The sequence below is a fragment of the Corvus moneduloides genome, chromosome 1 (genome assembly GCF_009650955.1).
Source record: "Corvus moneduloides isolate bCorMon1 chromosome 1, bCorMon1.pri, whole genome shotgun sequence".
Lineage (NCBI taxonomy): Eukaryota > Metazoa > Chordata > Aves > Passeriformes > Corvidae > Corvus > Corvus moneduloides.
In genome coordinates, this window is record NC_045476.1 from 101,463,166 (window position 1) to 101,490,951 (window position 27,786).

Consider the following 27,786-nt stretch of genomic DNA (forward strand, 5'->3'; position numbering starts at 1 on the left):
TTTCAGTTTGGTTCAGAAGAGAAGTGTCCTCCAGAAGTAATGTTACTCTGTGCCTTCATCCTGCAGGTGACATGTGTGAGGGTGACACACAAATCACACATGGTGTGTGTGGCTTCCTCATGGGAAGGATCTACCATGTTTCATTGCAGATTTAAACCCTAAAACTGATAGGCATCACAAAACCTCTTGCCATTTGATGCATTTTACATAAAAGGCTACTATGTACAGTCTGCCAGTCTGTGGCAGATGGCTTTCTGTACACAACACATAAACTTTGATGTCACTGAATTTCTGTACTTGCCATTTTATTTCTGCACAAATACACTGTCATCCATCCAATATTTTAAATGCACAAAGCACAACGTTCACCAAAGTAATGACTTCACACATATAAAGTGACCATCAGAAATACCTAGTAGCTGCACTCTGAGAGCACTGAGGGAATGTTTTGGAGGGCATGAGGGCAGAAGAACAGCAACCTCTTTTCTGAGGTTGTTGTTCTGCTGGTGGGTGGAGATGTTGCTAAGGGGTCAAACAAGTGGCAGCAGCAAATGAACACCACAGAGGAGTTGGTGGAGCGAGGATGCCCCCGTGCAAATCCCGCTCTCCAGCCTGGCAGCACGGTGCCTCAGCTCCCCACCGCTCCTACAGCAGCACAGACACACTTCTACGAGGAGCAGCAGGCAAATCCTTCAAGGGAAACACAACCACAAGCATTTTCCCAGCTATGGGTTAATTTTCAGCCCGAGACACAAAGCTAGTTCGGATTTCTGAATTTTCCCATCCTTGTTCACATCGCAGTGGTTGAGCAGGATCTGGCGGAACTTGTCCAGGTCCACCCCGCTAATGCTGGGCTGCATGCAAAGAGAAAAACAGTGCTGAGAGAGAAAATGGTTCTGGATTTCCCTAGCTTGTAAAGAAGCCCACCCTGCAGCAACTGGGAAATCCACCCAAGGAAGAGTGACCAAAAGGCTCCACATCAGCTCATATGTGGTGGGGAAGCAAACAAAAGATGGGGAATGGGTGCCCTGCAAAAGCAGAAGGGGCATGGCACTGTGAGTTGACTGTATAGAAATGCACCCTGACTTTTGTGCTCAGTCAAGACCATCAGTATCCGATCCATATAAAAGAAAACTTCAGAAAGTTGTGCAATGCAGATCCCTACTCTACCAGACCTGTGCCTTCACCTGGTTTCGTCTCTCAAATCTGCTGTGCAAGGACTAATGTGACATTTCTGTCAGCATACTCCTATTTTACAGACCGGTCAGCAATGTAAAAATACCTTCTGTGGATCAAGTTCATGTTGAAGACACATTTTACAAGCTACACAGTCTCTGTATGCTCCTAACACTGTACCGCCTGCTCTGCTTCCCACATTCTCAGGAGGGGATCAAATTCACATGCACAGCTTGTGGTGTCCAAGGGCAATGCTGATGAAGGCCCTTAGGCAAAGAACAACATTCTCTCCTTTACACAGCACAAATCCAGCCTCCTGCCTGTCCCCACACCCTTCCCTGCACACTACATGGCCAGAACACCCACATGCAGCCATCGGCACACAGCTGCCACTCTCTGCTCATTCCTGAATGGATGTGGCAGCGCACATATCCCTGTGCCAGATCACGTTGTGTGGAAATGCAGCAGCTCAGGCTCAGAGGAAGCAAAGACCAGATTCTGTTTTGGTCAAAAGCTCTGTCTTGGACTGCATCTGGAAACTCAAGATAATCCAATGAAGACAGACTCTTCTGTCCATCAGAAGCTGAAGCAACACACCAGGTACAGTATTCTCAATTAGAGATACACCTCAAGTATTATTTTCAAGTGTAGCCCTGAGTACTAATGAACCATGAGGTCATTCTGGTGAGAACCACATCCACAGGGAAAAGAGAAGAAAGAAATTGTGATAACTCATCCATGACAACACAGTTTGTCATGCTGTAACATCTGCCTAATTCAAAGTACAAACTAGAATGGACCTTTTAAAAATAGAGGGAAGCTGTATGAATTTGTGAGGCAGAATTTCTGTGATATGGTGAAATGCTCTGCAGTATATATACTGAGGTGGTGACATTCCCTTCTGCTAAAGATCAAACTGAAATCTGACACTATGTTCTTACTAATCTCTCTGTGTATGTAGCATTCCAAAAGCACTGATCTTTAAGAAATACAGAATATTCACAATCAGAGCCATGAAGATACCTTGACCAGTTCCATCATGTCTTTGACAAACCCATCCACTTCTGGGCCTTCAAGTGCTCCTGTTTTACTCTGAAAGAAGGAATAAACATCAAAACTCCACAGTGAGTCAAAAACACTACAATGTTTATTTACTGGTCAGTACCACCACCTGCTCACCAAGCTTTATAGGATAAAGTTCACAGTATCATAAAATGGTTTGAATGGGAAGGGACATTAAAAATCATCCAGTTCCAACCATTCCACCATGGCCAGGAACACCTTCCACTAGTCCAGATTGCTCAAAGCCCCATCCAACCTGGCATTGAATACTTCTGGGGCTGGAAAATCCACAGTTTCTCTGGGCAAACCTGTTCCAGTGCTTCACTACCCTCACAGATGCAGGTCCTGAACTGCTAGAGACTGTGAGCACTAATGCCACCACCTCACAGTAAAGAATTTCTTCCTAATATCTAAGATCCCTTTGTTTTTCCCAAACCATCTCTTCCCACCAAATGGGAGCAATGTCTCCCACCACCATGAGGGAGTTGTGTGACTGTCAGAAGTGGCACTGAATTGTTGATGTTAAACAGCTATGTCTGTCCTGGGACAGACTCCCTAAATAACCATGGGTTCCGTATTGTAAGCGGGTTTATTTTTCAGCTTGGTGGTGATGCAGGTCCTGAACTGCTAGAGACTGTGAGCACTAATGCCACCACCTCCTCTGCCTCCCTTGCATCTCCTGTAGGATAACTGCTAATGCAGGAGCACTGGCCAGGGCGATGCAGAAAGCCAAAATGGGTCCTTGACACAAGACCTCTGAGCATTGCTCCCCTCTGTCCCTACTTCACCCCTCCCAGTCTGGCATCTGGGCTCATGGGCCATGGGCTTGGGAAGAGCTGCCACTCCTGAGTGACTCCAACAGCACCCAGCAGGAGGAAGAAGCCTCAGCCGCACATGCTAAATCTGTCATTTACAAACCACGAGGGAATGAACAGGCTCACGGGACTCACAACGTCATAGTGTGCAAAGATCTTCTCAAAATCTCTCCTCCTTTCTTCTGTGCTGCAAGCCTGCATACAGAGAGGACAAACAAATGAAAATTTAATGCAAAAATTTCAAGTTTGGGCCCAGGCCATCTTAGCTGAGAGAGACAGGCTCAATGTATCAATAATTAGTGTTACTTACATCCATTTTAAATTGTAGAAGGAAATTTTCCTGGAGCGCCAGAATCCTGAATGGAGAGATTTAAATTATGATCTTTTCACTTTATCACCTGCACACAAACTATTCTGAGCTCTCCTTGTTTGTAAAGCAAAGGGATGTTAGATTAAAGGCCTATAAAGGAGAAAATTGCCTGTGGGGTTATTTACAGAGAGCTGTTGTGGGAACGCACTCCTTCCTCCCCTTCTGATGGGGCACAGAGGGTGCCCTTTGGATCACCACCGACATGCCTGTTAGCACCAGTGCTTCTCCTGGAGCATTTCTGGTGGTCCTGCACAACAAAGGGTGTCAGTTTCCAAAGCAAGAGCTACCAGACAATCATCCCTCGTGACTGGATTGCTGTGCGGCATTAAAGAAAGAGTGATTTATGGCTTTCTCTTGGAGGGAGACTTGGTGGTTGTAAAACTAAAGGACAAAGTAATACTGGCCTGTGCACCAAGACTGGCAGAATTCCTCTCTTTTCATCTCCTAAAGCCTACCAAGCACTGATAAACCCTTTTCTCTCTCCAACTGCTTTGCTAACGCTGAGGTTTTTAGAGCCCATGACACAGAGCATGCTGAGTTGTGTCTGCACATGGAGGGATTTGGAGAGTGAGAAACGTGCTCAGATTGGAGGAGAGCCTCAGATGGCCTGGCTCCTAATAGAGAACTGTATTTAAGAGAAAATTCTAACAGCACCCCCCTTTAGATATTCTCCATCCTGCCTCTGATTCCTGCCATATATTTTATGGTCAAAGGGAACTGCTGTGTGTGCTGCAGTTATTTGTGCTGGCATTTGTCGTGATACCAAGCAGAAACTAACAGTGGCAAACCAGCACCTCTCTCCCCTCATCCTTTAAACTGGTGTTTTAAGACTGTAGCTGCATATTTAAAGTCCTCTCCAATCAATGCACATAGTTTTACAGAGACAGGCATACACTCTATCAGTAGGCAATGAAAATCCTCTAAAAGCCTCTGAGGTATCAAGGACAGAAAAAAAACAGAGGCCCATGACTGAGTCCCCAGCTTCATTCAGAAGCATCTCACCTTGGCTCTCTAAATTCTTTCTTACTGCCACTGCCAAGCTCTTTTGTGGTGGTACTTTTATTAATCAAAATGCAGTAAAAATTCTTTGCAGCCCCTGCTGCACATACTGATGTAAAATAAATGCAAGTCTGTGACCCTGTTGAAAGGATTTTCAGCCTTCTTTTGGAGAAACAGAGCCACTGGTTGCTCACACCTCCTGGGAAGTGTCTCAGAAGTAGCACTGATCATGCACATTGGTGTTGTACAAACAGATCCTGGCATTGGTCCTATCACTGGCTCTAGGTTCTCAGATTATTGCAATGGGGACCATGGGCTGGAGAGGTGGGATCAGAGAAGACTTAATTTGATAGGAGGTAGAATTCAACTGCATGTCCCTAGAGGGAAAACATCACCTTGCCTGGATCTACCACTGTGAGCTGAAACATCCCACCAACATTATTAGATCCTACCTTGCCAGGTCATTCAGGTCCAGCCGTCCATCTTTGTTTTTGTCAAAGATTTTCATCTATAAATCAAGAAGACAGAGATAAAACAGATGGGCCAGGAGGAGAACACACATGCAAAAAAAGCCAATATACATTTTGGTCTGCCCCGTGCGCTCCCCTCTGCCGGCTCAGGGTGCTTGCCCACACCCTGGGCACCGTGGCATCCTGTGCTAGCACCAAGTGCAAGGGTGGCACAAGGGAACAGCAAAACCCACCAGCTTTTTGGCAGCAACAACCCAAAGCAATCAAATACCAGCACTGCTCCCTTCCACCCTTACATGGGGATAAAGCAGGTCTGCAGCAAGCATCTTCAGAAACTAAATACTGACATTGCTTTGGCCCTTGAAAAAGAATGCCAAAAAAGGGGGAAACTTCCAAACACTTCCAGCTGGACTCCATCCTTACCTTTGACTCTTGCTGTGGCTACTGAGCAGCTGAGGTTAAAATGTCACCTTCTAATCAGCACTCAGGATTTTACACCAATAAAGCTGTGGGGCTTGCTTGGCTCAAGGCCTGCTGTTAGAACACACTAAGTCTAGGAAGAAGGTTCAGGCTGCCAACATCAAGAGGTTAATCTGTGTGAATTCAAAACTTACCTTTTTCTTTTCCTGAATAGCATCATTTTAATGAACCATCACCAAAAAATATTAATTTATTTGTTGTATTTGGTTCCATATTTCTCTTCAAGGCACAAAAAAGGGTCTGTTACAAGGAAAGGGGTGGGGGGGATGTTTAATGAGTTGCAAACCTGAATAACTCATGGCTCAAAGTTCTAGAAAGTAGTGCTTATGCAGAGTAATTGGTTCACTACGGATCTTTTGTGTATTGCACAGCCGCTGGAGAAGGCCTGGACCAGTCCCTGTCTGACAAAGCTCAGAGGGACAGGAGTATACCCTATGACATAGCCTGAAGGTGTGGGAGCCAGCAGCACGTCCTGAGCACTTCCCAGCAGTGGAGCCAGGGCAGAGCCTAACACTTGTGTGAGAAAAGGTAGCATCTGGAGAGCTGCCATTTCTCAGGGAGACTTCGCCTGTTTTGTCGGTGCTGCCTCTTCCCTGCCCCTTGCTCAAGGGCAGCAAGCCCTTTATTGTACTACGTTTAGCTTGAGATTCTGCAACAGACTGTATACCATTAATTATTCTGAGTATTTTACGCTACTGAGGTTTGGGTGGATTTTTTGAAGAGGCATTTGGTATGGGCTCACTTTTCCTCCCACTGAAAGGCAGTATAAAAGTCCTATGAATGATTGAAGGCCCATATTGAGATATTTGGAAAAATGACATCATGAGAGCTATGTGGGTGTTCAGTGGCACAAGGAAAGATATTTTCTCATTTAACTGGCCTCTGCCAAACATGTGCTCTGTGCAGAGCCACTAAATGACAGAGGAAAGACTTCTGAACTTTGCTTTGCCCCAGAGCTGGAGAAATAAATAAAGCTGCCAAGCCATCCTGAGGATTTCCCTCTGGTTGCATCAGTCCAAGTTGTCCCTTTCCAGCTGATCTAACTTCTTGCATGCTGCTTCCTGCCCTATTAGCTCTTCGAAAGCAATATGGCACTTTCTTCTGGTCTCTGCTGGAGCAGCAATGGGACAAGGCTGGAGGAAGGGATGGGAGCAAAAGTTGCCTTTGCTGGTGCCACCGAGTGGAGAAATGTCTCTGCAGTGACAGCCTCCCACTGCCATCAGAGAGATAAACCTGAGCCTTCAGTTCTTGGCTGATAAATGAGTTATTCTGCAGGTCATAGAAAATGATTAATGTTCTTTCTAGAAGTAAATAATCCCAGATAAGATTTCAAAAACCTCTCTACAAATAAAACATGAATACCTAACCTGGTTTTGTCTGTTGTTTGAGGAGAGAGAGAAGTATCCCTACTACTTCACTCTTGCACACTCTCCATCACAGGTGACTTTGCAACACGCAGCTTACATCGCTGCTCTAAAATATGCTGCCCAAAGGAAGCTTATGGAGACAACCCCTATTTAGATGGCTAGAGAAAGTACCAGCATGTGGGTGGTGGGAATACCAGAGTACTTGGGCTCTACAATAACTTCAGTCCTTTTGAAAATGTCACTCCAAATCCCTTGGTTTCGGCCACCAAGGAGTGTTAGTTACCCACTACATGGTCTGTAGGAACTCACCACAAAGCAGTGCAGCTGCCGTGGTGAGAGAGGACAGGATTTCCTGGGAAAGGACAGCTTTTGGGAGGTAACACAGGGCCCAGCTCTCAGGAACTCTGCTGCTAGATCAGGGCAGCTCTGACTGAAGGTAGCGGCCTTTCCTCCATACAAAGATACAGTGTCCTTACCAAAACACAGTAAAACTTACTGCCTTTAGCAGCCTTTGTACTTCACTTGGATTCTCCTACATGTTTCTGAGCTCCTGAAAGTGTATTTTATTTTTTCCCATTTCTGGTGCATCTCAGAATTACTCTTTTGAGACTAAAATTTGGTGCTTCAGCCTAGACTTCAAATTCAGATGTTTTTCCCTCTGTGATGCCTCAGAAAGGCAAACACAGAGCTTTTGGGAGAAGTTCAACTCCGTGATCACCATGCCCTGATCTCTATACAAGCACACTGATAAACACCATGGTGGCAGCTAATGGGACCAAGACAGACTGATGGTTTCTTGTCCAAGAGCCAGACTTGGGGCACAATTTTCATTTCACATAGGCTTGTCTGAGAAAAGTCTCAGGTTTCTTTTCCAGTGAAACATCTCCAGCCTCATGCCCTTTTCCAGGGAATAAATACATAAGCATCCCAGCACGGCTGTCCTTGCCTTGGGACTGCACGTGTCCCGCCCGCCCTGCGTCTGCTCTACTTTGTAGGTGCAGCATATTTTTTCATGGTTTCAGAAGTCGCAAATAGCCAGAAGGCTGAAGGGTTCTGTGCATCCTTAATGAAATAGACTAGATTAGAGATGGTGGTTCAGATGTGAAAGGCTTTCTGCTTCATTATCAATTTTGTGAGTATATGGTTTTCAACCCTACCCATTTCTGAATCCTTTACAATATTCCTGCAGCAGTGCAGACCCCATTAAAACACATTTAATAGAGAGATAATAAACTTCTTAGTGGATTGCTTAGTGAAAGGAAACATCCTTCGCTTGCACCCTGTCTTTGAGCCTGATATTCAATTTTCGGCATTTCTATTTACAGCTAACCAACTCCCTTCCCTGACCTCCTTCACTCAGCTCTGCAAGAGATAACCTTTGTGCTTTCTATTTGTTTGATCTTTTTCTGCCACAGCTACCCTGAATACAATTTTCAAACATATGCAATATTTTGGTTGCCCATACCAGTCAACAGAAGGAAAATAAAAGTCTGTCTGGAAGAGCTAGGCCAAGCTAATTCTTGCCAATGACTAACACATGAAAGATGGAAAACACATAGGGAAGAAGGGCTAGTGTTCACTGAATTAGTTCAGGTACCACAGCTAATAAGATAGACCTAATCCTGTTATCTGGACAAGTGGAGTGCATGCATACCCACTACATGGCTGCATTACTCGGGGAACAGCCTGGGGAAATGTTTTTTAATTAAACTTTCAAGTTTCAAGCATGTGAGTGTTTGATCTGATCTGCTAATTGTGCGCATGAGTGCACAAAGAATGACAGAGGGTACCAACGCCATGTGACAAAGCACACATCATGGGAGAAGGAGATAATTGAAATGGTTATGAGATTGTTTCTAATTTAAACTTTTGCCTTCACACACCATCTTGATATGTTATATTTGATGGATTTTCAGTTTACACTCTCGAAAGGTATATTTACGCTGCCAGGCTGATATGAAACATCTCAATGTGGTTAAGGACAAGGTCTGGCATGTTTAAATAGCACTCAGTTTTACTAAAAGCTTTGTTTCATCTAGCAGTATGCTTTATAAAATGACGCATTTCCTTTACTGTCAAGCTACCCCATATTTTAAAGTGTTTGCACAAATTAATTCACTGACATTTTAATGGCAGTGCACGAAGGGCACACCCTCTGTTTGTTTGAATGTACTCTGAGGCACTCTGAGGCAGACAGAGAATATGTAACAGCTTGGTTTGCAAATGAAAGTTGTTACCTCTCTGTTTTTTTAAAGTACAAAATCAAAACTGCCATCGGCTTTTAATTCAGTAAAGGAAATATCTCTGCTTTCCCAGTCCGGTGTTATAAAGGCCCCTGAAACACAATATGACAAACACACATTCATTGAAGAGCAATATAAGACTATAAATCTCAATTATTTTCCATGACAGAGATAAGGAAAGAAGTAAACAACCAAAATAAATAGATCTGTGATAAACAGATTCACTAAAACCTGCTTTTACATCTCTGGTTCTCTTTCTTCGTGTGTAATAAAGTGGGACACTGAGAGAATCAGTTTTACTTGACCTCCTACTCCCACAAATGTATTTTAATATATATATTGTGGGCACATATGCCCAACAGCTGAAACAAAAGTTGGCCAGGGAGTACAGAGGTTACTGAGACTGTATAAAGACAGGCATCAGTCCAAGTTGCAGGATTGCCTGTGTCCTCTTTCTTTAGGGAAGGACAGGGTCACAAAAGCATTTGCAGAGTGGCTGGAGGGCCCTGTGACCAGCAAGTTATCCTCAGGACAAAAGCTCAGTGCCCTGCTGTCCCAGGTTACAGTGTAAGATGTAACCCAAAGTATGTATTCTATTATCATCTTCACAAGCTGTTAGAGCAGGTGGGGCAGGGCTCGTTATCTCCTACTATGACTCATCCCTGATAATTCCCTCCATGGAGCTATCTCTGTTTAATGGGCCATCAAGAACCCACCGCGTGACTCATAAAATTACATCAACCCATTGTGAGATGCTCTGCCCAGGGGGAGGAACCAAGCATTCCCAACTGGATATAATCCGGTGTTTGGAACAGCACAAGCAGCCCTTACCTGCTGGATTCTTAGAGGACAAGAGCTGCCACTGGACCCTCAGGTGAAGACCAGACCCCTCTACAGGATCACTGCTTCAACAGAACCACTTCATCTGGGCTGCTACCACCACCCTGACTAACAGGGTGTCAGGTTGTATCCTGACTCTGTCAGTGTTCTTGTACTACTGCATTTATTTTAATTTTCCTATTAAATTATAATTCTGTCTTGCGAACTCCCACTGGTTTGTTTTCAAACTAGCACACCTGCCCAGCCAGATTGCCTGTGTCACATAGGCAAGTCCTTTAGCACAGGATTTCTAAGAGTGTTTTGATTCCCAAGAGACCTATGCATTATCTATTGGGGTTTTACAAATCCTGCAGGCTCCTGAGTTCTGTTGGTTTTGATCTTCAGAAATGAAGTTTGAGTTTAAATGGGATTTTCTGCTTCCCTTGGCTTATGCCACAGCAAGTGTGGTGCAAAACTGGAGGTGACAGCACCACTGACATTAAATTGAGAAGGGACAGAGGAGGCAGATTTGTGTTCATCAGCTGTGTGGGTCCTCTCAGCATCCTTAGAGAGTTGCTGGGGAGGGAGGCCAGCATGGACCACTACCAGGAGGAGAAAGGATGAGCAAAAACTGCTCTTTAGGAACCAGTCTTGTAGGTCACACTCCACTCTACTGTATTTCTAGAGCTTTGGGAAGTTTGCTCAGTGTGTTCACAAACATAACAAACTCAGTTTAGGCCTTTTTTCAATACAGTAAATGTGTCTATTATTACACCATTTCTTTGGTGGTCATAAGAGACTTTGTTAACAAAGATATGCTAGCTTGACTAGTAAGGTTAAGGGTCTAAATCACCTGAATTTTCTGTGCTCTGGCTTTTATTTACCTGCATAAGTACAATAGCATTAGCATTGAGCACAAATAGACTTTCACAGCCATGGAACTGACCACACTGAGACTCTGGCATCATCCTTACAAAGGATCCCCTCAATGTGCAATAAAAGTAGTCCCCAATGCATACTTGTGGACATAGACCATTCTCAGGGAGAAGCCAACCTCTTTCCCTTTGCTTTGAAAAGGTGAGGAGCCCTCAGCTGCAGGCTTGTGTGCTCAGGGCACATAGCTCAGTGCCCAGGAGAATCTCTGCAAGTAAGCCCAGCAAAAACCTGGTGTCATTACAGCTGGGGAAAATACCTATTCTGACTTCTCGGGGGATCATCCTCAGTCATCACCATCTACAAGCTTTCAAATGGTGTAGTTCATGACCAAGACTTGTTGAGTGATTAGTCACTGCACTTACATTATTGCCTCTCTAAAATATTAACCCATTGTGGGCAAAGATGGCATGCTGGCTGAGCAAGAACTATCCTTTACATTTTACTGAAATACAATAATGCAATAATACAATGATGATCAAAGGAGTTTTTTTGTGCTCCATCTGACATTATCAACAGAAGGCAATGCAAAAAGTGAATGTCAGTGTTGCATGTGTGACTGTTTCAGCAGAATATGTAACTTAAATTGCTGAAGTTTGACTCAGAAATGAGCTTGCCCTGCATGGTGCTTGTAGACATTGGGATTACAAACTAGAAGTAATATGCTGCTATCTGGGAAGCTGTGGATTATCAGAAACCATATCTTAAATCTAGTTCATATCCTGGCATTTACAATATTCTATTTAAGTACACAGCTGTGTGCATGCACAGGTAGGGAATCTGTCACTCATAAAAAAATGCTGTCAAATGCATATGTGAGATGGGTATTTCTGAGCTGAAATATCACCAGGACCCAGAAACCTACTAAAAGCTTGACTTGAGGGGCTGAGGGGAGGTGGGGAGGGATTGGAAAAAGTTGTTCTACTGTCATCATCCACAGTGTTCTCATCATGAAGCATCAAGGGGGCCGGTCTTAATTTCTCCAACTTGTGTTAATTCAGGAAGGCAAAAAATTCTCACCATGCTATTTAAACCCTCCATCCATTTTCAGCTATGATCACTCTGTCTCCCAAAGCACACACTGCAGGCCCCCTGGGGCCTCTTCTCAGGAGGCTCAGAGCAATACCAGGCTTCACTTCAACCTCCAAGAGCTTGCTCCTTGCCAACAGCTCTTGATCGGGAACAGCTCTTCCCATGGGAAGGCAACAAACCTACAAGTTGTTTTCAAAGACTCAGAACTGAAAGTGGGAGCATGTAAATAATTATTAATACACACTTAATGACTATTAATGTATTAATGACAAATATGTACCTATGTACTATGTAGGCATGGAGAAAAAACCAAAAACAGTGCCTACAAAGGGGCTTCCTCAGCACAGCATTGTCACTTCAATTCCCCCATGAAGAGCCTTGAGAACTCAAATGTTCTTTTGTGATTTTCCCCAGTGGCTTTAGTGCTTTTTAAGATTTGATTTAGCAGGCTCACAGAGCTTGTGCAATGCCAATGTGTTCACTACCTGTTTTCTTTACAGGAGTTCGTCACTTGTTCATCAAATCCCTGATCTCTATCAGTGTTCTCTGACGAAAGGATGTCAAGGTCACAAGGAAACAGAATAGTCTCTTAAGAAGCGGCTGCTAAGCAACCTGATAAAGTGATGTTCCTTTCCAGAGCTAACCAGTCTCTTCCAAAATAAATACTTTCTCCTTCTTCTGAACCCTTTTTTTCTTTTTTTTTTTTAATGCAGTATAAGATCATTCATAGCAGCACAAGGGGCAAGAATTTAGCATGCCCTTATTGGTTGATATGATATCTGCTCACACTGCTCACAAACTGCAAATATCCAGCACAAAACCATAAACTGCTGCCTTTTATTTTTTTTCCTCAAGCCTCGGCTAGCTTCTTTAAAATGATAGTTTCTGCCTTTTCCCCTTTATCTCCAGAAGGCCCTAGGGTCCACTCAGGGTATCAGTAGCTGCTTAAGATGTGTGCAGCCAGCTGTGTATGTACAGAAAAAAGGGCAGAGATCTGTATATTCCTGTGGAGACAGATGGGTTTACAGCTCCTTGGGACACAGCTTATTTCAACTGAATAATAATTATATTGGCCCTTGAAAGCCCTGAGCTGGATAGATGGGCCACCTTGAGAGACCCTGTAGCTCTGTGCAGCAGAAACAGGTCCCGGTCCCAAGGACTTTGTGCTCTAAAAAGATAAAAGGGTGGGAGCAAAGCAATAGGGGAGAGAAATATAAGTATGTCCAACCTGCAGTAAAGGAATTGCTGCTGGTGGTTGCTAAAGATAAAACAGAAAGTCTGTTGTCAGGAAAAAAATGGATGGACCACTGACCCCTTTATTCTAAACAGTGGTGATGGTGGCAGAGTCCAGTGGCAGTGGGACTCTGCACTCCAGCAGCTCCTCACTCCGTGTGGGAAGGAGAGAGAGAAAGCACAGGGCTGCCATTGCCCTGGCATCAAACCTGTGCTCCTTGAGTGACTTCTTCCTCTTCAATCCAGCCCTGCAAATGCGAGGCTGAATCTTTCTTCCCTCCTTGGAATTTTGCCTTCTTACTTCAGATAAGTTCATATGCAATCATTTGTGCAGTGTATCTGATGCTATAGGATACTGCCCATGTGGATAATTTGCTGTTACATACAGAATTCATATCCTCTATTTTATTCCAGGATATCACAGGATAAGATTATGCCTGTGGCAATTTCACACCCTGCCTTAGAGCTTTTGGGATCAGGTGTGTTTATAAACATCCTTGATCTTCAGCTTAGAGAAAAGAATTGCAAGGAAAAAATAATCATCTGCCATATCCTCATTTTCTAATAACCATTAACATCCCTGATTCTTTTGGCATTGCAGCTTGGCAAACCTTTGTCCTCAGGAGCCAGATTTGCATTTCAGATCATAGATTTCCCTAGATATACAAAGCATCCCTTTTCCCAGATCAAATCTTATCTTCTAACATAGAGATTAAACTGCCTCTCTGGAGATACAAAGCCATTCTACAAGAAATCATGGGAATAGAAACCAGACCTCCTGGCTCTCAGCCCTGGGCTGCATTGATACCTAGCTGCATTGGGGTAGTGGAATCACAGATCTTTCTTGGGAAATTAAGGGGAAAGGAAAGGAGTTGGAGGAAATGAACCACCCACTGTCTACAAGCTTCAGATCACCTATTCCCCAGCACCTGATCAGAGATTAAGCACCAGGGATGGAAACCTTAACAGAGAAGAATGAAAGATATTTGCTACCAGCAAATGCTACCAGAAAGATTTTTGTCCTAGCCATAACTTCTGGGCTTTTATTGTTTTCAAGCTCTACCAGTTGGAAAATAATTTCTGCAGCTGGCATTCGTCTCTCTTCACTTCAAAATATACACTCTTCTGAAACAGTACAGTTTCTCGCATTGCTCTAAAGGGTCACATTTCTAGGCACAGACACATCATGTATCCATAACATGGTATTGCAAAATATGTGGGCAGCTCCTTGCTTGCTTGCACACCAAGCTAGTTTTTAGGTACAAACACAGATTTTGTGCCAAGAAACAAGGCACTCCCATCTGAAAACCATTTAGAAAATTGCGGTGGTAGATGTGTGCTAGTGGAATCCAAATTATACCCTTGAGAATGACATCAGAAATGAGATTTTTTTTTTCCTTCTTTTCTTGTTTTTAGATGTTTAGATAGAATAAGTTGCTCTGAAATCCAGGTGACTGATGCTAAACCCACACCAAATATTATGTTGTTGATTGCAGTATAAAAGCTATATTGTCATAAGCCAGGCAGAGAACTGAAACTTCAACCTCCCAGTCTTTCAGGGAAGCAGCAGGGAGTCAGTAAGGCTTTCTGGGCTTTGCCGAGCAGAAAAGCCAGATACCTGCATGTCTTGGGAGCAAAAGGATTTGCTAGGAGGGAGAGATGGAGGAAGGAAGTGAATGAGCTGGAGATCTGGCTGAGGCTGAGCATATCCTGAAGAAGGATGCACCTCAGCTGCATTTAAAGAGGTTTAGAGCTCAGCTTGCTTTGGTGTAAAGTTGAGCTTCTTTCTTATAGGAAATAGTTCAACTCTAAGCAAAAATATGCCTTCACAGCTAATGTCCAGTGCAAAGAACTTCTAGCAGCAGTGTGTGCAAAATCCCCCGAGGGATCTCTGACATACCTTTTGAGAGGGCTCTTATGGCCCTACAGACATTGACCCTAAAGGAGATTTTAGGCTGTACTCTGATCTACGCAACATTAATTCTATCTTTTCTTACCATAGTATCAGTATATTCTTCCAGCTTTACTTCAGCAACGATCTTGTTATGCTGCAAAAAGAGATCTCGCAGGAAATCCTGTAGCAAGAAAAGAGAGAAATTTTACTCTCTAGAGTAAATTCAAGAAATAACAGCAGGAAATTCAATTCGAATTCAGCAGGGTTACACAAATCTAGATTCACATTCCTGGTTAGTACTAGTGTCTTCAGTTTGACCAAGTTAAATTTTTTTAATCTGAAACATGTTTTTTCCATGGACTGCTTCTCCCTGCCTTGTCCCATGGCCCCAATTGTCTTGGTGGCACTCAGTGAGACCCACAAGCACTGCCTCACCTTGGGTTTGTACGTGTGCCTCTCCTAGCTAAACAGAGCCAAACCCATTGTGTTTTATTAATGGGATTTCTTCACAAACTCCAGTGAGTCCTAATAAACTCATTTAATAAGCAAAAGATAACATAAGTCCTGCAATACTTGCTAGTTGATCTTAAATTAAAATATTTGCCATTCAGCAAAACCCTTAAGCATCCTCTTACATTTTTGCTGGGACACAGGCTGAAGCTACACATTGAGACATGGTGTGAAGCCCAGGGATGGACTTTCTGTGCTTGCTGGCTCAAAGTATTTGAGTTATGGTTTCTGAACAGGCTCTTGCCTCAATAGCCTGAGCTTTAATGGGAAATCAGTGTTCAGAAAATCTGCAGGTTCAGGAAGAGTTTCTGAAGAAATCCCATTAATAAAACACAATGGGTTTGGCTCTGTTTAGCTAGGAGAGGCACACGTGCAAACCCAAGGTGAGGCAGTGCTTGTGGGTCTCACTGAGTGCCACCAAGACAATTGGGGCCATGGGACAAGGCAGGAGGAAGCAGTCCATGGAGGGCAACAGCAAACCATCCTCCCTCCTGCAGGGCCCCTGAGACCATGCCAGAAGGCATGAGTCCTTAAACTCACTATGAGCAACCCAGAAATGCTGTTTGTCAACCACACAAAAAGGCAGCAAATTGGTAAAGGAAGGATGGAAGGGCTCCCATTGACATCAGTGAGCTGTAGGTCGAGCCCAGAGAGATTTGTTAGAATAACTTACTTTGAGTTCACCAGCTGAAATAAATCCACTGCTGTCAGCATCCCCAGATCTGAACGGGGACAGATTGATGTGAGCACATAAATATTGCAGTTACTCATCTGCTCAGTGATAGATGGTAAAGATTCAAAGCAGAACTTCCATAATGAGCAAGTTGTTGCATTATCCAACATTTAATTAATTGTAGATGAAATAAAATAAACTTTTCACACAATAGCTCTTACTCACACTTGGATGCTGTACATGCTACATGCTGCTATCACATGTTTAATGCAGACACACTGTCTATAAAAGGAAGACAATACTAAGAAACTGCTTTGCATTTCTTACCTAATTTGTACATGCAGCTTCTTTTACTCCCCTGAGTCAAGGCCATACACAACTGGCCATTGATCTGCAGAAGCCCCCAGCTTGTATGTGAAATAAAAGTAACTGCATGCGGTCTTGGAAAAATTGAAATTCCATGTTGGGACACTTAGGGGCAGAGATCAGAGGAAGACTGGGCAAAGTTATATGGTCTTGTTGACCCAACTTACGGAGGTTTCCTCTCCATGCCCTGACAGTCTAATGTTTCAGGATAAAATGGTACTTAAAACGTGCCTGGTCTGCCCTCTTGGTTTATGCTGTAATGCAGCTGAGGAGCTGCAGGGGTGAATTGATGAGTGGGGAGGTTTTGTCTGTGGTGGCGTGACTGATAGGTGGCTGAGAGCGTTTATGAAATGTAATGAGCTCTCTGGGTACCCTTGGTCCAGCCCTAGGTACCACACCTCTGCGTAAATAATGTAAAACCTTCTCTACTTGAACAGGTCGGAATGTGTTTTGCTTTCACAATACCCATCTATTTCCCAAGCTATGTTCTCCAGAGGGCAGAGGGATTGGTGTTGAAGAAGCTGGTGGTGTGCAAGGGGGAGGAGGCAATGTGCAGATACAGACCCGCATGAATTCCACGCTGTTGTCCAAGGGAGTTTCCCGTCGGAAAAGCAGTAGGAAGTTCTCGTCATCCGGCAAGATCATATTTGCAAGCTGGATAAAAAACATTTTAAAAAACCCCCACAACAAAAACCAGACACACACCATGAAAGTAAAGAACAGAAAAAACTTGGGTGGCTACTGACCCAGTATGTGAAATGTAAGTTTGGCTTGTCTCTCCCTTGGAAATAAATTCCGGACCAAAGGATCTGGCTAATGTAATACTCCATGAGTCACCTCCTCCACACCCAGGCTCTATCTTCCAGATCTCCCACGTCTGCTACAGGTCTTAATCATAGAATGGTTTGGGTTGGAAAGGACCTTTAAAAGTCATCCAGTCCAACCCCCTGCAATGGGCAGGCACACCTTCAACTAGATCAGGTTATTCAGAGCCCTGCCCAACCTGATCTTTGATGTTTCTAGGGATGAGGCATCAACCCCTCTGGGCAACCCCTTCCAGTCCTTCACCACCCTCATTAAAAAAAGTCTTCCCTAACCTACTCTTAATCTACCCTCTTTCAGATTACCCCTTTTCCTATTCCTACAGACCCTATAAAAAGTCTGTTCTAGTTTTCCATCCTTCTATAAAAGAAATCCTGGGCTGGGGTTGGGCAGAGATACCTCCTGGATTTGCAAGCGTCCATCTGTGGTGACATCGTAGACAGACATGAATTGCTCCTTCATCCTCTGAACTTCTTCTTCTGTGATGGTGCTCTACCATGGGGAAAACAACAAGTGCATGAAAATTGCTGAGGGCATGAGAAGACTCTCCTGGAGGAAATCTCTCCTCATGCACAGATAATCACCAGGATCATTACCCCCCCTTACAGTTGGGGGTAATGCCCATAGACACACCATTGTGGATGAATTTTTGGAAATAAGTCCTATGCATGTCTTTGTAGCTACTAAGCTTTCAGTTGGAAGATCAGTGTTTGGAAACCCCAAAAATATTTCAGTGACACCTGCTTCTTTAGCCAACTGTTCCCATTATATCACCGGGGTTTGGTTTTGCTCAAGTGTGTGTTACGGCAGTTTCCATCCTGCTTGTTTTCAACTTGTGCTTTTCAGGAAGATATCCTTATCCTTGAATGACATCTCTGCAGTTCATTAGATCAGCCTTGAAAGGTGTCAGTGGAGCTAGATTGTTGCTTACTATTGCCTGTCAGCTGATTTAAGACCTGGCACCAAGCCCTGTCAGTGTTCCTGGGTTAATAGCATAGAATTTCAAGCAATTGACATTCCCTTTGTATGTGCTCAACCCCATAATCGATTTATACATAGTGAGGAGTTCTCTGGACTTGTCACGTTACATGTTCTGACAGGCATCGCTGTGACAGGTGAAATACAATGCTTAGGTTCATCAGGCATGGTTTCTTTAGCAGCGGCCATGAGGGTACCCACTCTGACTGGACCACACAAAATACGATTTCCTTACCCTGTGAAAAGGCCTCTGGTCATATGAGCTTTGTAGCTGGGCTGGGAAGCTCACCTAGTTAATCTTTCCCAAGCAATTAAGTCCTACGTTACCCTCAGCACCCACACTGAGCAGGTCCTGGCTTCTTTCCCAATCGTGTGGGAGGGGGCCCTCTCTGGGAGGGGAAGGAAGGAAGGAAGGGAGAAGGATAACCCACACTGGTTTGTGGCATACCTTTGTAGAAATTTTTACAAGACAATAAATTAACTTCTTCCCAACCCCTGAATAAAAGTCCTTCAAAGTTTTTGTCTTCTCTACAACCACACGGATTTAGGACTACAGCTATTCCTTCCTGAGTCTTCTAACACAGCTTCTCATTTCCAGCTGCTGTTGAAGCTCCATTAGGTTGTACACTCCCTTCTTTATTACTATGACACAAGACCATGAGTGACTTTCCCAAATTTACTCAGTGCACTGCTCCACGCAGTGCAGCCCTTGGAGTGCATCCTTGCTGTGTAACACCAAGGGCTGGCAGCTCCTAGTTTGGGGATGAAACACCCAGCAGTGATCCCACAGGGATGCACCCAAGATGGCCAGCCCCAGGAGGAGGGGCTGAGCGGATCCCAGGGCATGGCTGCAGGATCTTGCTTTCCCATGGTGGCGTCCAGAAAGTCCTGTGGGCTCGGGTGTTGAGGGCACAGCACATCACTGACCACAGGCCTTGGTTTTCTTTCCCCTTGGCATTATAACTCACCCTCATGCTGTTTAAATTGCCTTCTGGCAGCACCTTGACTCTTTGAGACACCTCCCGGGATTTAGGCAAGCCTATCAGTTGCCAACTTCAATAGGCTTGCAAAGTACTCTGAAATGATCCTCCTCTGTGCCCAGTAGGATGAGTTATTTCCAAAATGATAATCACAGCTGATATTTGAAAAGTGTGCTGTGCATTTCAAACTAGTCACTTGCTAAAACGCTTACTGCTCAACTTGGTGTCAGCTATCAGCTACCACTTCATTGAGCTCTCTGTGGCAGGGACACTGTTATCTGCATAAAAATGGGACACCCTCCTTCTTTTTATAAACTGATTTAAACTATGGGATACGTCAAGTAAATGCCTGGAATACTTACAATATTTACACAGCTCCAAAATCTTTTAGTCCAAGGGATTTTTCAATTTGGACAATCTTTCTCTCTTCATAAATATTCTACTTATGAAACAAAACTGGTAATAGCTCCACCAAAAGCGAGCCTTTACTCACAAAGAAGAAAAGATACTGCACAAAACTGGCTTTCCGAAGATGCATGTTCAAGACAAAATTATTTGTATATTACAATTTTTTACACTAAAAATTATACACCTTGTGTATAATAACCACTAGGTTTCAAAGGGGGCTTTGAAAAAAAACCATAGACCATCCCAGAACACTGAAAAAATAAATAGATCCAATAAGACATATTCCAAGCAGAAACTAAGGTTGGGAGACCTGGCTTTCAAGACTGACCTACTGGTGGTGCAAACAAATAGCTTGTTCTAATTGCCCTTCTATTCCACAGACATTTAAAAGGCTGGAAAAACCCCATAATCTATATGATCTGTTCCCCTTATCCAAGCAAGAACATGATCTGAAGACTCGCTTCACCCCACCAGCAAGGATGCTGGTGCACAAAAAGTTGGGAGGGGACACAGCCAGGACGGCTGACCCCAACTGGCCCAAAAGATACGCCACACCATGTAGAATGGTGCTCAGCATACAGAGCTGGGGAAGAAGGAGGAAAGGAAGATATTTGGAGTGTGGTGTTTGTCCTCCCAAGTCAGCATGATGGAGCCCTGCTTTCCTGGAGATGGCTGAACACGTGCCTGCCCATGGGAAGTGGTGTATGAATTCTTTGTTTTGCCTTTGCTTGTGCCTGTGGGTTTTGCTTTACCTATTAAAATGTCTTTATCTCAACCCATGAGTTTTCTCACTTTACTCTTCTGATTCCCTCTCCCATTTCACTGGGGAGTGAGTGAGTGAGTGAGTGAGTGGCTGTGGGGGGTTGAGCTGTCTCTTGGGTTAAACCTGATGTAACAAATAGCAGCATACAAAAATGTGCCTCTTGACTCATAAGATGGGACAGGGGGAAACGGCTTTGCAGCAAGTAAATGTCTGCAGCTGAGCACATCATTCTTTATCAGAGAATGCTGTCTTGATTGTGTTGCCTGTCTCAAGAAACAGATCTTTAACCAGTTTCAAAGGTTTGCAATGCTTTCCCTTTTGTGAGGGTTTAAGTGAGTGCTGTTGCATCCTTTCCAGTCACTGTCTGCACAGAGAAGCCTTTCTCATAATTCCTTGCTTTCCCTGGTGCATGCACCTCCCTGAGTTTGTGGATGCTGTGTGGTTTCCAAGGGCTGCTGCAGGTTCTCACTGTACAGCCAGAAAAGAAATCTTTACTACTTACCATGAGGAGAAGGCCATGTCATTTTTATTCTCATAAAAGCACACAGTTTAAAATAACGCCATGACTTTGTTCACATATTTTTCAGGGCTAACAAGTAAATTTCTTAGTATGAATGTTCTTCCACAGAGTTTTACAGAGAAAAGCTTCTGTGCTTCAAGCTGCCATAACAAATTAATTTTCTGCTTTCTCCTTTCCATGTCCAGTCTCCATCTTCCCTTTTGTGAAAACCCTTTAGAAGTATTTAGCATCACAAAGGTAATCTGTTTTTTAATAGGGTTTGTAATCACAGAAAGGGCACGATCACATATTTTAAAAATTTCTACAGCATTTAATTTTCTTGTCATGGCTGGTTATGATTGTTTGGAAACCTGGATGTAATCTGTTTTCTTTGTTAATCCATTCCTTTCTTATTGTTGCACTCTTTGCCTCATGCTGACTAATTAAGCATTTGCTCCTTAAGGGATTCATGTGCTTGGCAGAAGTTTGCCTTGATGAAAACAAACGATGAGTCACTTGGTTTGGGGGGCAAAAAGTGAATCTATGGAGCACTGCGGAGCCTTTCCTACTTAATGAAATTGGATCTCTCATTTAATTCCTGCTGGTCAAGACAATTCTGTTATAAATTGATTTATTTTTCCTTCTTGACATGATTTTAGAAGCAAGCCACTATATTGATTAGGGTATAAAAAAAGGTGAAACTACATTTAAGTGACTATTATACACTGTTTCTTGAAAAAAACTCAGAGAATTTTCTGAAAATGCTGGCTCGAGTACATATGTCTTCTAGTGTTTCAGCCACATATGATAGAAAGGCCAAGGGTCCCACAGATATCGAGTTCCTACAAGATCTATGAAAATAAATTGTGTCTGCCAAGAAGAACAGTTGGAAAACAAAATCAACAACAATTATCATGTCAAAAGCCACACAGTACAGATATGAGGCCAGCAAGGACCACATGAGAGACATCAGTAATGTACATTTTGACTTTAGAACAAGAACCTTTCATTCTTGGGCCAAACATTTCTTCATTGTAAAAACTAATCTCATTAATGACTCTGTTACCCCCATGCAGTTGTAGTTTGGATTGCCTGCATAATTGTGGGACATCACCCTACAGCTCCAGGGCCAATTTCTCCTTTGGGCCAATCTTGCTCACTTCAGTGCTATCACTCGAGAATTCAGCCCTGTACTTTGGTTAGGATTTACTAACCAAACTCAGCACTCCTGCATGCTACAATAGATGAGCACTTATCCTGTCATCCCACATTGCGTTTTTCGTTCCTTTTTTAACCCTCATCAGCACAAACGTGGGCAAGCTTTTCTCACATAGTAGACACCAGCATCCAACAAAGGCTACTGCAGCCTTCCTTGTGCCATCGTGGTTTTGTGGTTAGGCATTGGACAGGTTCTTTGTTCTGTCCTTTCTGCTAGGCTGAAAGTTGTTCGATGTGCATTTGGGAGATGAAAACACAGTGTATTTTTTACCATGGGCATGTTTAGTTTCCATTAAGAAATACCTCGAGGCACTTCCATGCCTTAATGTGGAGGAACAGGGATAGGAACTGGCCAGGCTAATCAAGGCGGATGAAAGCCACACCTAAAGACATAACTCTATTTGGCAATAATCAGAATGAGAGAATGGTTTGGGTAGAAAGGAACCTTACAGATCATTCAGTTCCAACACCTTCCCCTACACCAGGTTGCTCAAATCCCCATCAAACATGGCTTGAACACTTCCAGGGATGGGGCACCCACAGCTTCTTTGGGCACCCTGTTCCAGGGTCCCTCTCCACCCTGACAATAAAGAATACCTTCCTAATATTTAAATAGCCAGGATTTCCTGGGAGTTAGAATTCTGAAATATGCTAGATGTGGATAAAGTTGATTGCTTTCTTCTAGGACTCTTCGTGCTGTTGACCTGCTGGTCACCAGTGACTTTACATCTCTTGGGGTGGTAAAGCACACGGGAAGTCTGCTTTGGATGGTTTTGAGGCTGGCTGATGTTTTGACCATTAAACTTTGTTTGACTAGCTGTTGCATTCCTGACTGTGCTAAATTATGCCCATTATTTAGATAGACAATACAGTGTATAAGGCAAGGAGGAAGTGCCAGAGTAACTGGAGGGTGCCTCTGTTCTTTGGAAGTAAAAAGCAAGGACAAATCCTTAATAGTTGCTCAGAGTGAGCTCCAGAGGATTAACTTCAGTCCCTTCCAGTCATAGCTATCCATGTGGTTTTCAGGCAGGAGGGATTATAACAATGCTAATACCTGTCTTGTCTGATCAAATTTATACTTCAACAATTTTTGTGGTCTCCTACACACTTACAGTTAGATGAAGGCAACCATGCTTTATCTGAAAGTTTTCTATCTAATTTGAGTATAATTTAAGCAGAGTGAAATACCTTCCTGAGAAAGCCGAATGGCAATGTGCATTTCTTTCTATATCTGCCCAGACTTCATTGGTTTTATGGAAACTTTCAGTAATCCAACCCCAAAATTTATAGCCATTCATCTATAAAAATCTTATCTAATCCTTATGAGAATATACATAGAGCTTCCTTAAAATCACAGAAAAGAGAAAGCAAGGAAGATCCTTAATGATCTTGATGCAGAAAGAAAGATGTACAGGAATATAAGAGAGAAATGCAGGAGCTGCAGTTCCTGTTCTAATAAAATTATTTGATGCTGAAAGAAACTGTCCTTTCCACTGAGATTTCACCTCAATATAATAAACTTTTAGAAAATGCAAGGAAAGAAGTGCCATAATGTAGAAGAAAGATGTTTATGAAAGAGCAGAAGAGAGCCCAGGCAGCTCATGGCACCCATGGAGTAGCAGCCAGGAAGCTGGAGGCTCAAATGGTTAGAGAGAAGTCATAGGAGTGATAACAGAAGCAGGTGGATAATGCCAGCACCTTGCAATCATAATGCTGGTGTGAGGATGAATTACACACACCTGGAAACTGAAGGCATTTTCAATGGAATGGAATGGAATATTCCAGTTGGAAGGCACCTACAACAACCATCTAGTCCAACAGCTTTGGGGCTGGACAAAAGTTAAAGTGTGTTGTTAAGTTCATTGTCCAAATGCCTCCAGCGATCACCCATCGGAGTGGGTGGAGGAGAAGGGACAGGAAGTAGCATCTGGGATTTAGTTGGTTTACTACAGGTCTACCTTTGTTGCAAAGTCTTCCCTTCCCCCCACACTTGTTGATGGTTCAATAAAAGACAACGAACTGGCCTCCATCAGTGGATGCTATTTCAAGTTTCTTTCCTCGCTCAGAGTTGTCGGGAAGAGCTGTGTCTCTCAGCTTCCTGACAGGCTCGTTTTTGCATTCCTTTCCCAGCTGCTCCCATCCCCTGGCATTTAGTCTCAGCTGGGGATGTTGCAGTGTAGCTGGGAGGAAAAACAGAGCTGAAGGACCACAGTGGTCATTAAGAAAAATAACAGCTTAGGGAATGCAGGCTGAAAAAATATAATCATGAAGCCATTCTCTATTCAAGCAGAGACAACTTCCAGTGCTGATAACATTATTTATCACTTGTGTAGCACTTCAGACACAGTCACTAATTAATCCTTGTGACACATCTGTAAGTTATGCCAGTGTATTGCTGTCTCCCCCTTCTACTGTGCAAGGAAACAGAGACATTAAGAACCCAAAGGAGTAAAGGTCAGGATGAGTGGTACAGCAGAGAGATGCTCAGTCCCAGCTCATTGCTTCTATCACAGAGGACACTTTCCTTCTGGAGGATGGTAAAATCAATGCAGAGGGGACCCTTTACTCCTCCTGCTATAATCACAAGCCTGTACAATATAAATCATGTGAAAAAGATAAAAACAGCTCAGGATTGTTAGACAAACTCATTGTACAAAGGTAGTAGAGACCTTTGTTTAATCTGGTGCTACAAGTGATCCCCATACCCAGAGGAGTTGGCAGAGGACTGCTCTCAGCCTCCCAGGACAAAGCTCCCCTTGGGTTTCTGCCACAAAGACAGACTGCTCTGCCTGCAGCCTGACATGTTATTATCCCTAACACTACCAGAGTGGAAATACTGCCAAAAATAGGCAAGAAGACTAGAAGGAAAAAACCAAAAGCACTTGACAGTCAGTCTGAGTACCCTGAAAGTTAGTGAGCACTGTCTTCCAGAATTAGCCTATTTCTTCTATTTAATAAGAGGAGAGAGAGTTGCTTCTTTCTCCATTCAATCTGTGTTAAGCTATTTCTTTTAATGGCAAAACTTAGATAGCAGAAGCAAAGGAGATGCAAATTGGATCGGGATGCTGAATTAAGCTGGAGTCATCTAAGCAGGGACTTCTAACAAACAATAAAACTATTACTGATTTCTTAAAGCAGTAAGTTCATTACTAAAACACCCTCATTTTGTAAGTTCTGTGTCCTGGTAACTAAAACAGTGTAATGGAGTTCACACTGGTATCAGCAAGACCACAAAAACTGCTGTAACACACCGGGTTTGCAATCCACGTGTTGTGATGCTGTCCCAGAGCATCATGTGAGGGGTACATAAGGGCAGCTATGGGCTAGAGCGGGGCTTGGAGTTTCTCCTGACTCACATGCATAGGAAGCTGTCTGCAGCATGAGCTCCCTGGTGAAGCCTCGGTTTTATCACCATCAGCTCACTCCAGAGAGCCCCACTTGGAGGTCCCTTGCTTCAGCTACCCGCTGCAGCATTGACCTCTGCAGCCTGATTTTAAGTGTCTCCTTCAACATCTCATGTTTGCTGTCACTGAGTTTGTTTGAGCATGCTTTGTGTAGCTATTTCAATACCCCAAGACTAGCAGCTCCCAATTTCATCTTTTGTTCCTCGGTAAATAATCATAAGCTTTCTGATTTCTCTTTAAATCAGCTTTTCTGTGTCCTTAAAGATTCCTATTGCTGAATCTTTTTTGATTTGTTTGAAGTCTTTTTACGTGCCTATCTGTTCATCTAACCATCCATGCTCTGAAAGACATTTCTGCAGAAACTGCCAATATTTCAATCCAAATTTACTTGCAAATTAAATAAAAATATGCTTGAAAAAATTACTCGTGTCTTCTATTTTTTTATTGTAGCCCTAAAGATCCAAGAATAGTAATTGGCTTGTAAGTACAGTTCTGATTTTACACTTGATACTCATGAATTTATGCCTTTTATCAGCAACCTTTTCTCTCCTTGTTAATTACTTTTTGCTTAAAGGAATTGCTTAATCTCTGATTTTTGGCACATCCTCTCCTTCCATTTGGAAGATGTTTCCTTCTTTTCCTATCTGGGCACACGCTGTGTAGAGAAAATATTAATATATTCTTTGTATATTATATTCTTTAAGTGCTGGCCTGAGGATTTCTCCTTCACTGATGGTGACATCATAAGCACTGTATGACTTGGAGCCAAGGAAACCAGCCACTGTAAATTGTCATGCAACTTCTGGTTGTACTGAGATGCAGAGAGTGAGAGAGGGGAAGTGCTGCCAAAACCAGGAAAGGAAACCAGAGGAGAAACCCAGAAACGCTGGAGAGCCAGGTCTGGATCTTAGAAGCAACAGAATTGACTCTCGTTTGGCTTTTAGCCATTTGTGGCAACATAGACATAAGCCTTCTTCCTAAGCACCATTTAAAATTAATGACAGCATATTTGTTAAAAATTGACCTGGGAAACAAATCTATCATATTAACAAAACTAATGAGCACAGGCTTGGATAAATAAACCATGAACATTGCCCTCCTGCTCAGTCAGCCAGGCTGTGTGCCGGTGCTTTTTCACTTGTTTCTACTCAACAACAGTAAATGACTTTCTCTCCACGCTGCCAACCAGCCCCTTCAGCTGGTGCCAACTTCAATCTCACCCCGACAGCAGTTGTTGTGTTGGAAACAACTGATCAAACTGCTCAGGTGACAGCATTTGTTGTTGTACTTGCTTAAATGCCACCCTGTTGCCAAAAGAAAAGCTCTTTACCTCAGGATTGCTAAGAAAGTCAGCAATCAGGGAACAACAAACACAAATCGTCTTTCAGCATAACTTTTTTGCCTGGACCTGATGCACAACTAACACAGCACAGTACTTACTTCTGGTCCCAGTTTCTCCAGGAGATGATGAAAAAAATCGTCAAGTTCCTTCCCTTCTATGTAACCATTGTCTAAATAAAAAGTAAATGTATTAATGATCAGGGGTAGTGCCCAAGTTCCAGGAACCATGTCATGGGCTGCATGCAGGTAGCCCAAGGCTTCACGGTCAGGATCTCAGCTGGGGCCCTGCCTGCCCACTCAGGGGAGCCCCATGTCCTACTCAATTTCATCTGTTCACTTCTCCGTGAGGGCTGGGCGCAGCTTCGGAGTTTTCCTTGCAGAAAACTTTTCAGAAACAAAAATAAATCCACAAACTGGGACCAAAAGAGAGAACAGCAGATGAAACAGGGAAGTGATGGAAAGGCAAAACTTTTGGGTGAAAAGGGGAATTTACAGCTGTGATATTCATAGTAAGGAGGAAGAGGGGGGCTCGAAAACACCTGCAGGACTTTGTGGGGGTGAAGCTTGGACATGTCGGCAAACACCCGGCAGCATCCCAGGCACCCATAGCGCACCCACCCGCAGCCAGTCCCGGACGGGCACCCAGCCCGGCGGACCCGCCTCCCCACTGCAAGGGCAGACCCCTGCACGGCACCCACCGGGACCGGCACCCACCGGGACCGGCACCCACCGGGACCGGCACCCACGCACCCCTCAGCCGGCTCCCCCCATGCCGTCCCCACTTGCCGTCGGCGTCGAAGCGCTGCCAGGCACCGAGGAAGGCGGCGGCGTCCAGGCGCCCCTCGGCGCCGCTCTCCATGGTGCTGAGGGGAGCCTCGCCCTCCCCCGGCGGCGCAGCCTCTGCCCGGCCCCGCTCCCGGCCCCGGCTTTC

At 43.8% G+C, this 27,786-nt stretch overlaps 1 protein-coding gene across 1 annotated transcript; it reads right to left on the minus strand.

Moving 5' to 3' along the window:
* Nucleotides 1-284: 284 nt before the first annotated feature.
* On the minus strand, nt 285-27,760 carry SCGN (secretagogin, EF-hand calcium binding protein). The gene is made up of 11 exons (XM_032107014.1): nt 27,642-27,760; nt 26,955-27,025; nt 17,664-17,756; nt 16,903-17,096; nt 16,077-16,125; nt 14,997-15,074; nt 4,875-4,930; nt 3,364-3,409; nt 3,189-3,248; nt 2,200-2,268; nt 285-854 (listed from the first exon to the last, which is right to left on the minus strand). The coding sequence occupies exons 1-11, from the start codon at nt 27,712-27,714 to the stop codon at nt 726-728; spliced, it is 918 nt and encodes a 305-aa protein (XP_031962905.1). The 5' UTR covers nt 27,715-27,760; the 3' UTR covers nt 285-725.
* Between the last annotated feature and the right edge of the window lie 26 nt (nt 27,761-27,786).

Excerpts from the sequence above, each read along its gene's own strand:
- SCGN (XM_032107014.1), bottom strand. The coding sequence starts at position 27,714 with ATGGAGAGCGGCGCCGAGGGGCGCCTGGACGCCGCCGCCTTCCTCGGT. Across the intron at positions 27,026-27,641 it reads GCAGCGCTTCGACGCCGACG|ACAATGGTTACATAGAAGGG; the intron begins GCAAGTGGGGAC and ends CTTTTTATTTAG. Across the intron at positions 3,410-4,874 it reads GACCTGAATGACCTGGCAAG|GATTCTGGCGCTCCAGGAAA; the intron begins GTAGGATCTAAT and ends CTCTCCATTCAG.